The sequence below is a fragment of the Pelecanus crispus genome, chromosome 1 (genome assembly GCF_030463565.1).
Source record: "Pelecanus crispus isolate bPelCri1 chromosome 1, bPelCri1.pri, whole genome shotgun sequence".
Lineage (NCBI taxonomy): Eukaryota > Metazoa > Chordata > Aves > Pelecaniformes > Pelecanidae > Pelecanus > Pelecanus crispus.
This window is the reverse complement of record NC_134643.1, coordinates 38,756,900-38,774,290: the sequence shown is the minus strand read 5'-3', so window position 1 is coordinate 38,774,290 and position 17,391 is coordinate 38,756,900. Positions and strand designations below refer to the sequence as shown.

General features: G+C 41.9%; 1 protein-coding gene across 1 annotated transcript in view; it reads right to left on the bottom strand.

Moving 5' to 3' along the window:
- Nucleotides 1–14,153, bottom strand: part of TBK1 (TANK binding kinase 1) — a 31,289-nt gene extending 17,136 nt beyond the window's left edge. The window contains exons 1-8 of the mRNA XM_075717106.1: nucleotides 14,099–14,153; nucleotides 10,235–10,355; nucleotides 8,462–8,602; nucleotides 7,530–7,659; nucleotides 6,748–6,929; nucleotides 5,758–5,918; nucleotides 3,132–3,242; nucleotides 1,145–1,324 (exon numbers count right to left, since the gene is read on the bottom strand). Of these exons, the coding sequence (XP_075573221.1) occupies nucleotides 1,145–1,324; nucleotides 3,132–3,242; nucleotides 5,758–5,918; nucleotides 6,748–6,929; nucleotides 7,530–7,659; nucleotides 8,462–8,602; nucleotides 10,235–10,321 (992 nt within the window). The 5' untranslated portion in view covers nucleotides 10,322–10,355; nucleotides 14,099–14,153. The remainder of the gene's footprint in view (nucleotides 1–1,144; nucleotides 1,325–3,131; nucleotides 3,243–5,757; nucleotides 5,919–6,747; nucleotides 6,930–7,529; nucleotides 7,660–8,461; nucleotides 8,603–10,234; nucleotides 10,356–14,098) is intronic.
- Between the last annotated feature and the right edge of the window lie 3,238 nt (nucleotides 14,154–17,391).

Sequence of the window (17,391 nt, the reverse complement as noted above, 5' to 3'; positions counted from 1 at the left end):
AAAGGAGATGGATGGTCTCTCCAAGAGAAAAGTCTTATGTTTTACATGTCAAAAAGCACACATCTTAAATTCAGCCTGTAAGCTAACAGACAGCCAGATTACCTCCTAAAACAGCAGTCATAAGGAAGACCAAAGATACTTTGGTATTTTATTTCCAGCAATCAATGGACACAAAGCATAAGAATATATAACACCCTTCCCCCCCCCCAAAAAAAAAAACCCAACAAGAAACAAAACAAAACCTCCCACAAAGAAGAAAAACTTTAAGCACACTAACAGGAAGGACCAATTTGCCCCCTGTGCAGCACTAGCACACTGTCACTTCTTAATACTACAGCTAGTATATAAATAATCATAAAGGTAAATAATAATAAATTTTAAAAAAATAAAGTACAAATAGCAGTTTGAGCTACAAGCAAGATTTCTCTGCAAAAAGAGTGTTTGGGCTCTCTCAAAATGCAAATGACAGAATAGAAAAGAAAAATTGAAAGAGGCTAGAACTGTATTTACACATTTGATGAAATAATTATATCTGTTCGCATATTAGATAATAACACATGCTCTATACTATCTGTAATAAGGCAGAGAAAAGACACATTTTTTTATCAAGCTGCAAAACAGACTCTACAGCTTTTAACATCAGCACTTAATAGCCATAAATGAACTCTGTGTAACTCAGTATCCTAAACTGCACCAATTACAACTTCAGAACCCCTGTGAGAGTTTTATGTCAGACACAGATGATGTGCACATTTTGTATTCTTGAGGACAAGATAAGAAAAGCAAGAGTTGAACACAGTCTCTGGAAAACTACTTTGTACATAAGTAACATATACAAATGTGGGATGAGTTGGTACCCATCAAGAACACGGACACATTGTAATACGTCAAGGATTAAGTCTGTGTTCTGTCACTGATTAAGACCAAGTTTAAGATCAGTTGATTTGACCTTCAATGATTTTATTTTTATTTTTGGTCAGTGTGCTTCTGTGCACTGTGACTACACAGCAGAATTACAACCTTTCACTTCCTCAGATAAACCACCAAGGAAAGGTCATTGAAATTGTAACACTGGTGATGAGGTCACAGTACTGTTTGCCTGAAGAATAGCAAAGTAATGAAAATAGAGAGAGAGAACACTCACGTATTATAGCTGTGAATATAAACTTTGTGCAAGGTCATCTGCTGTAGTGAAAAGATGTGGATTATTATTCGATGCAGTATGTCACTTGTCTCTGCAAAGAACTGGTCAAATCCCCAGCATTTTTCCTGGTCTGCTTCAAGAATATTCGCAAGGACAGGTGTGAGCAGTACTTGCAGACCCCTAGAGGACATCAGGAAGAGGCAAGACAACTTGAATCTACCTGGATCTTTTCACTTTGTAACCAACTGCAAAACTTCATTTGACTTGTCTCATGAATGCAAATCTATTATCCCTTGAAGAATACTCCAGTGCTTTTTTTTAGTCCCCCCTCTACTGAACAACAAAATGTTCAATGGTAATATCCACTGTTTCTCATTAATACACATACTTCATCTTTTTCCTTTTTAGGCCCAACTATCAAATATTTTTTCCTTGGTATTTGACAAATTTCATGGGCATTGGAAAAATGGCATGCAATTTAAAAAGTCTACATTGTAGAGCTAAGGCCACCTTCTACCACTGCTGGGCAGTAGTCTTTTACCCAGCTCACCCTACACACTTACCAGAGTTTATCACTTTGAAGGAAGCTACTGCCATTTATGGTTTGCTGGCTGAGCTGCTTGTGTGAGCACACTATGTTGCTTTCAATCAAAATCAGCTGGGTTAGCAAAGACTTGCTATTTAAATTGTCCACACAGACAGAATTCATCCTGATTGAGATGGGGCTAAATAAGTACTCCACGCATGCAGCTCAACTGCTGCAAAGAAAAACGTGCAACTATTGCCTTACAGTCATTACTACTCTAGGAGAAAGGCCAGCTTAAATTTCTTGTATTTCTACTTTGAGAATCTGAATTGCAAGGAACTTTATGGATCCTCCTCCTGTGCTATCACAAACAACTTCTTCCAAGTTTTAACATTATGTACACGTCAAACATGAATCTAGCGGTAAAACCACTAACATTTTGAAGCAAGCTGCAGTGGCTTACAAGCACACTGATGGCCCCATTAGAGGTCAGTGGATGCTGTGCTCAAACTCACTTTAGTACTAAACTTGTAACAGTAAATACTGTTTAAATGCTACTTGAAAATATTACTGTAAACAGATGTTTAATGAAAAAATCTGCTTCCTTTATTATTTTGAGCACTTCAATTATATGGAATAAGCAGAGGAAACAACTGAGCAGTATCATGAAAAATATATATAAATTGCAAGTTCTGCGCACTATAAACTAATGAATTGATATAAACCAGACTTTCACTCTACACCCATTATGGATCTACATATTTGGCTTTCAGAAAAGTTTGTTTCTAGAGTCTGCTCACAGAACAATTTCTTCCTCCCTTTACCATGAAAGAGTAGTAACTTCAAAGTACTGAATAAGTCTCAGGAGGATAAATAGGTGAATGGGTTATGGGAGGTGTTTTTAAGATCATATATATATCTTCCATGGTTATATCTTCCATGGTTCTTCCTACTGAGTATTATGACATATGAAGCAAAAATATGATGATAAACAAATTTAAAAGATACTAAGAATATGTTAAAATGTGCTGATGTGATTTTTTTTCTAGCAAAAATGCAATTCTCTGAACTGTCTTTTCTTACCATTTCCTTCCTCCTGCCTAACCTTTGTAATGTCTGAAGTCACATTCTTGCAAGACAGGGTGGCTGTCAATTCAAAGTTTATTAAATCTTCATACTCTTTCCTGAGGGTGGAGAAAATACAGTAATAATCTTTCTTCTACTCAGACCACTTCAGATTCTCAGGCGCTCATTTGTAAATTAGCAGTCATAAAACTATTTGGACAGATGGGAAGAAAAAACAGTTGATAACCTAATAGTAGACTCTACCGATCTACTGAAACGTTCAAAGAAAACAACTGCAACAGTCAGATCTCTGTTCCAAAGACCCAATCCTGAGAGAATAGCTGGAAAAGCCCAATCAAGTAGCATTGAAACATTTTGTGAGAAGTTCACACTTACTTTGAAAGACTACAAGAAACAGGCATCTCCCAACTCCACTCAATTGGTCCATTTTCTGCTTTCTGTATCCCAGAAATAGCACCAGAAGGCTTTCCAGTGATTATTTTATACCTGCGATACATTATAAAAATATTAGAGACTTCAACTACTACCTGTTATACATACACAGGTCTAGTAACTAATCCTCAAAGGGGTATCAATAATATAAATCTAAACAACAAGTTGGCATAAATTTGTAGGTAGTGCAATAATCAGGAAGCTTCACCTACAAGCTGACAGAGAGTGGTGCTAAAATAGTAAACAAAGAAAAGGAAACACTTTGGGCTATGTTGGAGAAGCACCTTTCTCTACCTCAGGTTTGGGAAAAATTTAGGAGATATTTCAGACATCACTGAAGGAAGCTGAAGTTTTTTCACAAGTGTTAATTAATCAAAGTTGGATTTCCAAGGCAGTTCAATTTAGACATTTACACGACTAACCTCTAGCATGTTCCATGGCAAGAGATGACAATTAGCCACCACACAGTCACTTGGAGATAAAGAAAGAACAGGATGTGGGCTTTGAGAAATTACTTTAACCTGTAAACATGTAGCAATTTGGATACAATTTGGCTTTGTCTAACTTTGTAGTGAACAGGCTAGTATTTCTCAAATTTCTCATTAAATAAATCAGGAGCAATAGGCTTTTTGCAACAGAAAATTTCAGTTGTGCTTTCTCTTTATGGAGGACGAAGTACATAAAAAACATATGTTCCTTGCTTATCTCTCAAGTAGATACAACAACAAGAATGCCTGTGGCATAATCACAGGATGGGCAGTTCCTTAAACTAAGGAAATCGGAGTCAGCTTCGGAAGGAGTACCAAAATAGAGATGTTATTGGCCTATTAGAGTTCCCAAGTACCACCTTGCTTTATTTTTTAAATGCAACACACAGAACAACAACAAAATAGGACTAAGGTGAAACAGGAATCAATTACAACCAGGATGTCATAGACACAACTTCTGTTGCCTATTCAGGAGCTACCCCTGTGTCCTGGTTTCGGCTGGGATAGAGTTAATTTTCTTCCTAGCAGCAGGCATAGTGCTGTGTTTTGGATTTAGTAGGAGAAGAATGTTGATAACATGCTGATGTTTTTTAGTTGTTGCTGAGTACTGCTTATGCTAGTCAAAGACTTTTTCAGCTTCCCATGCTCTGCCAGGCGCACAAGAAACTGGGAGGGGGCACAGCCAGAATAGTTGATCCAAACTGCCCAAAGGGCTATTCCATACCATATGACGTCATGCTCAGTATATAAACTGGGGGGGGTTGGCCGGGGAGCAGCGACCGCTGCTCGGGAACTGTCTGGGTATCGGTCGGCGGGTGGTGAGCAATTGCATTGTGCATCACTTGCTTTGTATATTATTATTACTATTATTATTATATTGTTATTATTATTATTTTACTTTATTTTATTTCAATTATTAAACTGTTCTTATCTCAACCCAGGAGTGTTTCTCACTCTTACTCCTCCGATTCTCTCCCCCATCCCATCAGGGTAGGGGGAGTGAGCGAGCGGCTGCGTGGTACTGAGTTGCTGGCTGGGACTAAACCACGACACCCTGTTATCTTCAGCCACAGTCCACAACTATGCTACTCAAAAACCGTCAGTCTCATGGGTAATGCACACATTTCAAGACTGCCTGGGAAGACAGTCATTTACAGGACAACAAAAATTTGCAGCACCGAAAACCCATTTCAGAATACCATAATTTTGCCTGAATATCCAAGTTATATACACCACCCTGCAACAGACCAGCCTAGTGCCATGGTGAAGGAAAGATGGGTGGTTTTTCACATCAGTATTTTGGGGGAGCTCTGATGCTTAATTCATGTCTTAAGGTGCCACACAGTAAAATCCTTGTTGAAGCAGAATGTTTATACTGGTTTTGGCTAGGATAGAGTTAATTTTCTTCATAGTAGCACCATATGGGTGCTGTGTTTTGGACTTGTGACTAAAAGACTGTTGGTAAAACAGGGATGTTTTAGCCATTGCTGAGCAGTGCTTACACAGTGTCAAGGCCTCTTGTGCCTCTCACACCACCCGACCAGCGAGTAGGCTGGGGGCAGGCAAGGAGTTGGAAGGGGACACAGACGGGACAGCTGACCCCAAGGGATATTCCATACCATATGACATCATACTCTGCAATAAAAGCTGGGTGGGGAAATTTGCCAGGGCAGCAGTTGGTCAGGGACTGACTTGGCATCAGTTGGCTAGTGGGTGAAGCAATTGGAGTTTTTTTGCATCACTTGTTTTTCTTGGTTTTGTTTTCCTTTGGGTTCAGGGGTGGGGCTTTTTTTTTTTTTTTTTTTCCCCCTTATTAAACTGTCTTTATCTCAACCCACGAGTTTTCACACTTTTACGCCTCAAATTCTCTTCCCCATCCCACTGTGGGGGAGTGAACAAACAGCCGTGTGGTGCTCAGCTGCCTACTGGGGTTAAACCACAACAAAATTAAAGAATGTTTTTCCTTAAATATTTTCACTATATTAACATTTACTATATGTGCGTAGGTTTTCTTGATAAAAAGTATTTCATCGACCGACATAATTTACAAACAGATAAAATCCTCCCTCTAAATTACCTACATCACTTCCTTGTTTCTACGAGGTCCTTCAAAAGGTCGGAAAGGCAAACTCCCTGTCGCAGCATGGTAAAAGGTCACCCCTATGCTCCACAGATCAACTGTTGCTCCGTACTTTTTCTGATGCTCTTTCCTCAAAACTGCTCGCTCATACATATCGGGATGCTAAAGAGAAAACAATGGGGAAAAAGTTGTTAGAATTGCTTTATGAACAATATAAAGAACAAAACCCCCATCTATCATTCTACCATTTCACAGCAAGATCATTTGTCGTTCTAAACTTTCAGCTCTTTAATCAAAAGGCAAAGTTAGTTTGTATCATAGAATTTGCTGAAGTTATTGTGACAGAATACCACAAAAGCATTCCTAGGTACAATAGACACTTTTATTAAAGGTTTGGAAAAAATATTTTAAAATTTAGCTAAAGATTGACTACTAGAATAAAACACAAAGACGAGGAGAAAGCCAGTATTCCTCCAGATTATTTTGAAACAACAGAAACCAAATTGGAAAAAGATCCATAGCAGAGGAGAATATCAGTTACGATACTACACATGGGAAAACATGGCAGGAAGAAAATTATGCCTAAGATGCTTGTACTGATGCTTCTCTGCCTGCCTCTCTTTGGCTAACTAAGATGTCAAGTGGATCTTAACTACACCTAACATCATCCAAGTAGCTCAAATACAAACTGAAAAATATCTACAGAGATAAAGGCAAAGACATTCATAACTAAAATACTGTTGTTCCTCCTTTCACACAAGGCAACAGTGAAAGTTGGACCTGGAAATTATTTAAAGGCTACGGTGCTCAGATCAGCAGAAGAACTGGCATGACCCAAGATGAAAAAGGTGGAAAGTAATAAAAACAATTAGAATACAAAGGTTTAAATACCAATTCCCAACAACCTGACCTTCAACTATTCAACTCTCAACACAAAAGGCCCCGGGCTTCAAACATTTCTTCAACAGAAAGTGAAATCATATGGGCTTACTAAATACTCTTCTGTGCCATAGAGAGAAACAAATTGTTCATCATCTTCAAGTTCTCTTGCAGCACCAAAGTCTGTAAGTTTGTAAACAGACTGACCATCTTCACCTATAACACGCATTATATTGCCTGGTTTGATGTCACGGTGAACTATTCCATTCTCCCGGAGATGATTCATCCCAGCCACTTCAGTAAGAAAAAAAGTAATACAGAATTTATGTATACATCTTGACACAGACTGCGCAAGCGCTGAATCGTAACTGAGGCTAGGAACACATGTGTGTTTACTTTCTCACTGGGAAATGGGAACAAGAAGAGACACTCAATTAACAAAAAGACCAGGTCCACAGAATATTCTAGCATTTTTGCCTTTTTTTTCTTTCCAACAGCTAAATTACGGTATTTCTTGCTCTGAGCAACATCCTTCCCATAAAGTAATGGAGGAAAATTTTATAACAGGCAGACACAGGTAAACTTCATTATTTTTCTAACTCTTCTGAGATTAATTATCTTTAGGAATCAGTCCAACATGTGACAAATAATCTTGAAACAAACAAACAAACAAAAAAGAATTATAGCAATGCTTTAAACAGAAATGGCTTCTTACTGCAGCTATCTATACCAATATAGGCATAAATAAAAGATGTGACTCGATATGACCATATTAATTTGCTCAATCAGTTGACAGTCATTCAAATTCCTCCTCTCTTGCTGTTTCAAGATATACAAAACAAGTGTGAGTTCATTTCAGTCAACGAATTAGACTAAAAAGCAAAGTCTACATACCCACATCTCTCAAAACAATTAAGAACTCAGACTCTGGCAAACCAAAGGCATTAGACGGTTCCTCTAAAACTGTATATAAACTCCCACATGGACAAAATTCCATAACTAGTACTTTGTGTCTAGTCGTTGTCTGGAAAAAAAATTTAAAAGATAAGTCTGTGACTATTGTGAAAACAGTGTCAGAAATTACATATAACCACAGGATCTTACTTTCAAAAAAAAGAAAAAGAAAATCTGTAGCTAGATCATAAATCCCATTCTGGTGATCTTCAAAAGAAGTGCAGGTGAATTTTTGTACTGTTTCATGTATTCTAACTTGGAGAGGGGGGTGGAAATTAAGAAAGCCTCAAGTTCTAGGCATTTAGAGGATTGACAGCAGTATCGATAGGTGGACAAATGAGAAACTACAGCACAGAAGAGCAGAGAGCAACAATTGTCCATCTTTCCTCTTTACTAATCTCAGTATCTGGGTCATTTCAACTGATCAGTCTCAGCTTCAGCACAACTACTGCAATCGATATTAACACACAGTTCTACAGGTCCTATGTCATTATTTTAGTTGGTTGCAAAGCAAAAGCATAAAATTGTCCGGAGCATTGAAACACCTCCAACTATCACTATGTATTTAATATTCATACATGCAGATAGCTTAAAAATCCTAGTTCAAGATAAAGCTTAGGACAGTGGCTTCTCGAGATGGCTTTGAAGAATCATAACCTGTGCCTAAACACTGAAAGCAAGCATATTCTTTCAACAACAACAAAAAAAAAGAAAAACAAAACCAGGTGGTGGCTGGGTCAGAGTATTTATATCAACATATATGTTACTATTCTTTAAAAACGTAACTATCCTCTATAGCAAGGATAAAGCAAAAAGACAGTTACTATGGTTACTACCATACATCTCAGCTCACAACTACAACAATTCATTACCTCTTCTTCGATGGCAAACAATTTGACAATGTTCTTATGATTTAGTTTCTTCAATACTTCAAACTCTCGCATCTGAACATCCACAGGACGAAGGAAACTTATACTGTTAAATACTTTGACAGCATATAAATCCCCAGTTTTCTGTTCAAAACAAACAAATCACTAATCAAACAGAAGCATAAGACTGTAAATGTACACATACCCATTATCCAAGCATTTTGAGATCTTCTGTTGTGCATATGAGCATACCCAGATTAGAAATAGTTCAAAACAGTATTTTGGTTTTAGGTGGAAATTAAGATTCTACTAAAAAAAAATTACATATATATCAGTTTAGTTTAATATAGACTAGAAGCAAACAGACTAGCAGAATGGAAATGCAACTTTAGCCCACAAAATCTAAGTGCTTTTGAAAAAAAGAACAGTTAGCATAAGAAAGGCTATGCATTTAAGAATGACCCATAAATTAATCTGAAAAATATTTTTTCAGCAAGAGGTAAGCCACTTGCACAAATCAGTAAGAGACACGCACATACTACAGTTGAGAATCTTGGCTTGCTTAAGTTAAGAGACAACTTTCGGAAGCTGAACATTGTTCTTTTTCTTTATTGTTCTGTTTATACTGATAAAGCTGTATTTTGTTTTTTCAAAGAAGGCAGTGTTAAGCACTACATACCACTCATGCAAAATCCCGAAGCAATTCAAACCCACATAATAAGCAAACAGGAGCACAGTCATGATCTTAATCAGAGACTTAAGTTTTCAAGTGGGACTAAGCCCCAACATGCTCAGGCACCCATGGCACCAGCTGAGAGTGCAATTCCTGTCCCTCTTAGGGAAAAGTACCTCCCTGCGTGAGGGTGATGAGAGGTGCAACCATGAACCCATAAGCTTTCCAGGGAATCATTCTGTGTTGACATTCACTCACCCAGAAAAGCACATTAACTACTAAATTATTGCTTAGTGTTGCTTCACAGTTAAATGTGGAACATAGAAAATACTGTAGCTTATATATAATTTCATATTGATTTCAGACAGACTGTCATTACTATGGTTATAACTAGGCTTATCTTCATTTTGTGAGATGTCCCGTGAAATTCATAGGAATTGAATGACCTACACAAGTAAGGTCATTTTAGCCCCTCACTCAGGTTACAACAAACACATCAGTGTATCATTTACACGGCAAAACTGCTCAAAGATGTACTATTTTGTACTGATTACTCAAGGCATGTCACCAAGAAGATGGTGTCCTAGACGTGTATGAAGCACTGACTTATGGACAAAGACTAACAGCAGCTTCATCAAATACGATAATATGTTAAGAATATTTCACTTACGGTACAAAATCATAAAAATCACAAAAAATGGGTTTTAAAAGAACAGGAAAACCCTATGAAAAGAGAATTTAACAAAGACAAAAATAACATATCATGTAATAAAAACCGATCAGAGGTTTATTCCGATTTCAATTCTGAAAACTGAAGAATGGAGGAATGAAGAATTAATAACAGTTAATATTTTACAAGGACAAACAATACAATATTAAAAACAAATCCTCAGAAATAACTGCATGGAACTCTAATTTAATGGATGAGTATTAAAAATTAAAACCTAAGTATGAGCAGTTACAAAGATATATTTGCTATATCTTGCTATATTGCTTGATATATTGCTAAATCTTGAACGGTTTTTTGTTGATTTCATGATGCTACTCACATATGAAAAAATTTTGGTTTTACATGTTACTTAGATTAGTAATTCCTCACAAACCTTATGTCGTCCCCGGAAAACATTTGCAGTAGCTCCCTGCCCTAGAATGTCAGATAACAGCCAGAGGTAATTTGAAGTGCTCTGCATCTTTGCTCTTTGATTAGACAGCTTGCTTTCTCACCTTAAAAACAAAAGGTTAAATATATTGAGTTATAATTTAGTAAAATACATGAAAGGGACTTACTTTACTTAGAAGGAAAAAAAAACCCAAAACAACCACAACTCCAAAGACATACAGAAATAATTAAGAACAACCAAGTAGAGGAATAAGAGGTGAAACAAAGAAACAAAACCAAGCTCAACAATCAAAACTAATGCCATAGACACAACACCTCTCTGCATTTGAGGTCCTTACTCCCCAAACTTTGTTTGAAAAAACAACTGGAAAAGTGAAAGCTTTATAATCCCTTTTCTGTTGTACACAGGTGTTTAAATGATACAGTAACAAAAACTATAGGAAAGAGTCAAAAACACGTGCACAAGGTCTTCTGAAAATAAGCAAGAACTGTAATCAAATTCCGTTATTTGGTATACATGCCAAAGAACAGACATTAGAGATGCTGGCAGATATGTATACAGATCTTTTAGATCACTTTGGAGCTAGAAGCTGCACTTCAGTACAACTGTAAAGGAACTGGACTAACTACTTACAAAAAGCTATTTTTGATTCAGCTAGATAGTCACAAGTAACACAAGTATTTTCAGCTACTTGCTAGAACCACCAATTACTACCGGAAGAAATCAAGGGACATTTCTCTCATTTCTAAAATTTCACATTTGTTATGTCACATCATTTCTAAAGGGACAGTCTGGGTTCCCCACCCTTCCTGAAACGTAAACTGTTAGACACTCAGGTCTTCACAGATTCAGAAGAAACAGAAAAAGAAGTTTGATTAAATTAAAACGATTAAAAACCCCATTATAACTGCCAGATTTCCCCCCTTGCCAAAACAGCAGGAGCTGCAGGTGAATACCCTTACCTTTTTGGTTTAAGTAAAGCACTTATTTTCGCCATTAAATCTAGAGAAAGGCTCTAAGATCAAAGATGTAGCTTCCTGGATCTAAAGAATACTAAGAGCAAAACGGCAACTGGACCAGAGGAAGGTCCTACAGCAGCAGCCTTTCCTCACAGCCTGGCAGGGGACCCTGCCTCTGCCTGTGTTAATTGACAAGAAACAGCTAACTGATACTCAAAAGAAACAAAAAAGCCTTTCCTGTAACTACTGGAAGAAGCAGCATGACAGAATTTCCTGTTCATGTTTATTATGAGAAGGTTGTAGGCACCTTCTGAGAGCTCCCTGGTGCCCAAGATGACACCACCAGAAGCCTCACGGCGTGCACCGCAGGAGAGCGGAGGAAGCTGCCCGCCCGCCACCGCAGCACCGTTCGCCCGTCCCGCTCCAGCAGCCAGCTCAAGCACCCGCCTTTGCACTGTTCCTGATCGTACCCGCACCACGCTGCAAAGAGACGGAAATTTTCTCAGGACTTTGAACATGTTTCTCTATGCGTAGCGACTGCAGATTTCACGCTTTCATTTAGCTACTTGCTCATGTAAGATGCAGAGTTTCTTGCAAAGCTGTCCCAAAACACCCAGGCAATGACATGTAGCATACAAAACGCAACGACACAATGCAAAGACCTGACGTCACTCTAAACTAAATTCAGAGTCACGCAGCAACACCATTTGTAAAATCTAGATAAAGTTCTTAATTCCCAGAGAAGGGAAGAAAGGTTTTATCTCAAATCCAAACAAACAAAAAACCCAACACCACAACCCAAACCCTACAATTCTCAGTTAACTCTGACAAGACAATTTGCAATAGTAGAATAAGATAACTTCTCCCAGCTGGCAATTACTGTAGATGCCAAAGAGCTATCTATCTATGATGCAGACACAGAAGGTAAGGAAGAGGTCTGCAAGGAAATAATGCATAGCCCACTCTGTAAACCACTTGTAAAAACTCTGAATTAAAAAATTCCTCATAACTAAAACCCTGCTTGTAACAAGTCAGCTGGCTTATGACGAGTAAACACGTATCTTGTAATTTATTTCAAAGTAACATTCATTAGACTCACACCAAGACGCAGAAACACAACGAATCCTTTCTAACCAGACAGAAAGTGCGCAGAAGGCTCAAGCAAGCAGTTTCTTCACCGATGTCTATTTAAATACTAAAAATTTTAGCAGCCTATCAGAGATTGAATTATTATGTTGCCCAAAGTGATAAAGATGAGGTAGCTTATGCATGAGATCAGCTCTCTTCCTTTACCTTCTTACTTTCTAATTAAATTTGCATGAAGGCTAATGGGTGAAAACAAAACAAAAGAACACGTCTGCGACAGATGAACTTGAATATTATTCAATGGATTTAAAAAAATAAAAAACCAGCAAGTCACTAATGGTTTCTCAAGGTCTGTTTTTTTCACTCGTAAAACTACAGACATAATTATGCCAGTATTAATCCCAGGGTACATATCCAGTGCCAAACCGAAGTCAGTGTTGCACTATTACACTTTTTTTGTCACAACAGTATTTTTATAATAATAACAAAGTCTACACTCTTTTGGCAGGGTCTTCACTTTTAAGGCAGAAAGCCTTATTCAGCTTTAATTTTAATCTTCAAATTATAATAACTTGAGTCAATAACTTATATAACATGCTAGACCTCCTTTGATTTAATACCCTTCCTTAGACTGATTCAGAACTGATCATTGCTAAACTCAGCATGTTCAGTTTTCTTTGCATATCTTCCATTATCTTCCTAAATCGATTCACTAAGAGTCTCATATCAAAAAAAACCCCAAAACCTCTAACTGTACGATTGGCCCTGTCACTAGATTTAATGCTGAACTTTCTATGTCTTCACATCTCACTTATGGTCATTAAGTCTGATACTAGATGAGTCAGAAGTTCCTCACATATATCTAAAGGTATCTCTCCTACCAGCAGCTTGATTTATTGTCCCCCAGGACTCATTAGCATTTCAAGGGTTTGGGGACTGCTTGTTGGTTTTATTTTTTTTTTTTAATATTTTTAATATTTTTCTGCTTCTTTATTTGTCAGCAGGGGGGATTGTAATAGAAAAAGACTGCATTGCTAATGTGATTTTTTTTTTTTTTAACTCCCAGTGCTTTGAAGCAGGAGTACTGACTGCTTCTAATTAATATGAAGAAGTTTGCTGTTACCTCAGGCACACGGAACAAGCACACAGAGCAGGTACTTCCCCTGTTAACAGCTGCAACGTACAAGTTCACCAGGCAAGTAGGGACAGATGATGAAGTGAAGGCTCTGTCTACAGGCAAGATCCTATATGCCACCAAAGCCGACAGGCAAGGTACTGAGGTTCTGAATAAATGTTACGGTCTGGTAAATATGAAGGTTTTATACTTTCCTGTATGCCCTCTCTTAACACCTAGAAAAGAAGTTTCTCCCCCTGAAGTTCCTGCTTCCTACCCCTGCTTTCTTCACCTAACCTCCTTCCAGGAGTTTCCAGTCCAACAGCTAGTACCTGAATTATCAAAATACCCTGCCCTGGCCCACAGAAGGTTGCTGCTTGAACCTGTACGAAGCAGCACACGCTCCCAAAGGCCTGCAAAACAAATGGCGAGCCTGGCTCCAGTCCTGCTCATCACCACTGCTCTCGGCGTTTCCAGTCTAATGGAGGAAGAGGACTCGGCCTCTGTCAGGGATGACAGCTCCTGGAAAGCCATGGAGGGCCAGGGGCTCGCCTCAGCGACCCAGCCAGCCCCACTCAAAAACGTGGGGTACGGAGGGCACAGTACTGGAGCTCCTCTCCACAACAGGGCATTCTTCCTGAGGTAAAAGTTTAACAACTTCTACAACCACGAAGGCGATGCCACTACCTGAGGAAAGCGTCACACGAACCGCTGGACAACGTACGCTTCTCTTGGCGCTTTTTTTTTTTTTTTCCCTTCCAGTTACAAAAGTAATTTTGACAGCATCAACTGCGACCTGCGCGACATTCACGGGGATAAAAACGTCAGGGAGACGGGGGCAAGGGGACGAGCCCCAGGCACGCCCGCCGAGGCCTCAGGCCGGCCCAGCGGGCGGGGACGCTCCGCGGGGCGGCCTGCACAGCCGGGCCCGCCGCTGCCTCAGGTGGGCTCCGCCGAGGCCCACGACTTTCCTCGGGAGCCGGTAGCTCCCGGGAAGGCCCCGCCACCGCCCCGGGAAACCGAAACCACCTCACCGCGGCGGCGGCGGCGGCGCGGAGGGAGCCGCTTGCCTAAGGGGAAGCGGCTCCCTCCGCGCCGCCGCCGCCGCCCACCTCAGCTCGGCTCGACGCGGCCTCCATCCACCCACCCTGCCCTGCCCACCGGCCCCGGCCCCACGCACCGAGCCGCCTCTCGCCCTGCCTGCCCAGCGCCCCGGCCGCTTCCGGCTTCCTGCAGCCGCGCTGGGGAGGCGGGGCGGCAGAAGCACCGCCTCGGCGCCCGCTACCTCCCGGCCGCCCCCCGCCAGCCCTTCCCCGCTCGGCGGTGGCCTGTGGGGCCGGGATGATGGCGGCGGGCGTCGACGCTTCCCGCGGCCCCTGAGGCGAGGGGACGGAGAAACTGGGGAAGGTGGAAACGTGCTTGTAGGATGTGCCTTAAAAATGGTCACTCCGGGTATTTTAGCTGGCGTGATGTTCAAAACGAGCTGAGAGCGGTTCCACGGCGATTTATTTTTTTGCTGCGTAACCGCTTCAGCCGTGGTTGAGTTTCTTCGCTCCCCGCCTGAGGCAGGGCTGCCGGCCTTCCCTCTGCCCGGCAACCATCAGAGCTGCGCTCACCTGGGCGAGCATCACCTCACCTCACCTCGCCGACTGCTTCCAAAGGGATATCCATAGAATCATAGAGTCGTTTAGGTTGGAAAAGACCTTTAAGATCATCCCGTCCAACCATTAACCTAACACTACCAACTCCACCGCTAAACCAATTAAGGGGAGAGCAATATTTTCATGTTTCCTGGCTTGGTGGCTGGATTATTTTTTAATGAAAGTAAAAACTAGGAATCATTAAGGTTGGAAAGGATCTCTGAGATCATCAGTCCAACCCAACACCACCATGTCCACTGAACCATGTCCCAAAGTGCCACATCTACCCGTTTTTTGAACACTTCCAGGGATGGTGACTCCACCACCTCTCTGGGCAGCCTGTTCCAATGCTTGACCACCCTTTCCGTAAAGAAATTTTTCCTAATTTCCAGCCTAAACCTCCCCTGGCGCAGCTTGAGCCCATTTCCTCTCGTCCTATCGCTAGCTACTTGGGAGAAGAGACCAACACCCACCTCACTACAACCTCCTTTCAGGCAGTTGTAGAGAGCGATAAGGTCTCCCCTCAGCCTCCTCTTCTCCAGGCTAAACAACCACAGTTCCCTCAGCCGCTCCTCATAAGACTTGTTCTCCAGACCCTTCACCAGCCTTGTTGCCCTTCTCTGAACATGCTCCAGCACCTCAATTTCTTTCTTGTATTGAGGGGCCCAAAACTGGACACAGTATTCGAGGTGCGGCCTCACCAGCGCCGAGTACAGGGGCACAATCACCTCCCTGCTCCTGCTGGCCACAGCATTCCTGATACAAGCCAGGATGCTGTTGGCCTTCTTGGCCACCTGGGCACACTGCTGGCTCATGTTCAGCCGGCTATCTACCAACACCCCCAGATCCTTTTGGGCCAGGCAGCTTTCCAGCCACTCCTCCCCAAGCCTGTAGCGTTGCATGGGGTTGTTGTGACCGAAGTGCAGGACCCGGCACTTGGCCTTGTTGAACCTCATACAGTTGGCCACGGCCCATCGATCCAGCCTGTCCAGGTCCCTCTGCAGGGCCATCCTACCCTCCAGCAGATCGACACTCCCACCCAATTTGGTGTCATCTGCAAACTTACTGAGGGCACACTCGATCCCCTCATCCAGATCATTGATAAATATATTGAACAAGACTGGCCCTAAAACAGAGCCCTGGGGAACACCGCTCGTGACCGGCTGCCAACTGGACTTAACACCATTTACCACAACTCTCTGGGCTCGGCCACCCAACCAGTTCTTAACCCAGCGAAGAGTATGCCTGTCCAAGCCGTGAGCTGCCAGCTTCCCGAGGAGGATATTATGCGAGACGGTGTCAAAAGCTTTGCTAAAGTCCAGGTAGATGACATCCACAGCCTTTCCATCATCTACCAGGCGGGTCACCAGGTCATAGAAGGAGATCAGGTTGGTCAAGCAGGACCTGCCTTTCGTGAACCCATGCTGGCTGGGTCTGATCCCCTGGTTGACCTGCACTTGCCTGTGGAGTTCACTCAAGATGAACCTCTCCATAATCTTCCCCGGCACTGAGGTCAGGCTGACAGGCCTGTAGTTCCCCGGGTCCTCCTTCCGGCCCTTCTTGTAGATGGGCGTCACATTGGCAAGCCTCCAGTCATCAGGGACCTCCCCTGTTAACCAGGACTGCTGATAGATGATGGAGAGTGGCTTGGCGAGCTCCTCTGCCAGCTCCCTCAGTACTCTCAGGTGGATCCCATCTGGCCCCATAGACTTGTGAGCGTCCAGGTGGCGTAGCAGGTCATTAACTGCTTCCTCCTGGACTATGTGGGCTCCATTCTGGTCCCCATCCCTATCCTCTAGCTCAGGGACCTGAGTACCCTGGGGATGACGCTGGGGATGACCGGTCTGGCTGTTAAACACAGAGGCAAAGAAGGCGTTAAGTACTTCAGCCTTTTCCTTGTCCTCGGTGACAATGTTCCCCCCCCACATCCAGCAAAGAATGGAGATCCTCCTTGGCTCTCCTTTTATTGCTGATGTACTTATAAAAGCATTTTTTATTGTCTTTTACAGCACTGGCCAGATTGAGTTCTAGCTGGGCTTTTGCTTTTCTAATTTCCTCCCTGCAGGACCTAACAAGATCCCTGTACACCTCCTGAGTTGCCCGCCCCTTCTTCCAAAGGTGGTAGACTCTCCTTTTTTCCCTGAGTCCCCGCAAAAGCTCCCTATTCAGCCAGGCCGGTCGATTTCCCCGCCGGTTGGTCTTATGACACACGGGGACAGCCCGCTCATGCGCCCTTAAGACTTCCTTCTTGAAGAGGGCCCAGCCTTCCTGGACCCCTTTGCCCTTCAGGACTGCCTCCCAAGGGACTTTCCCAACCAGGGTCCTGAAGAGGCCAAAGTC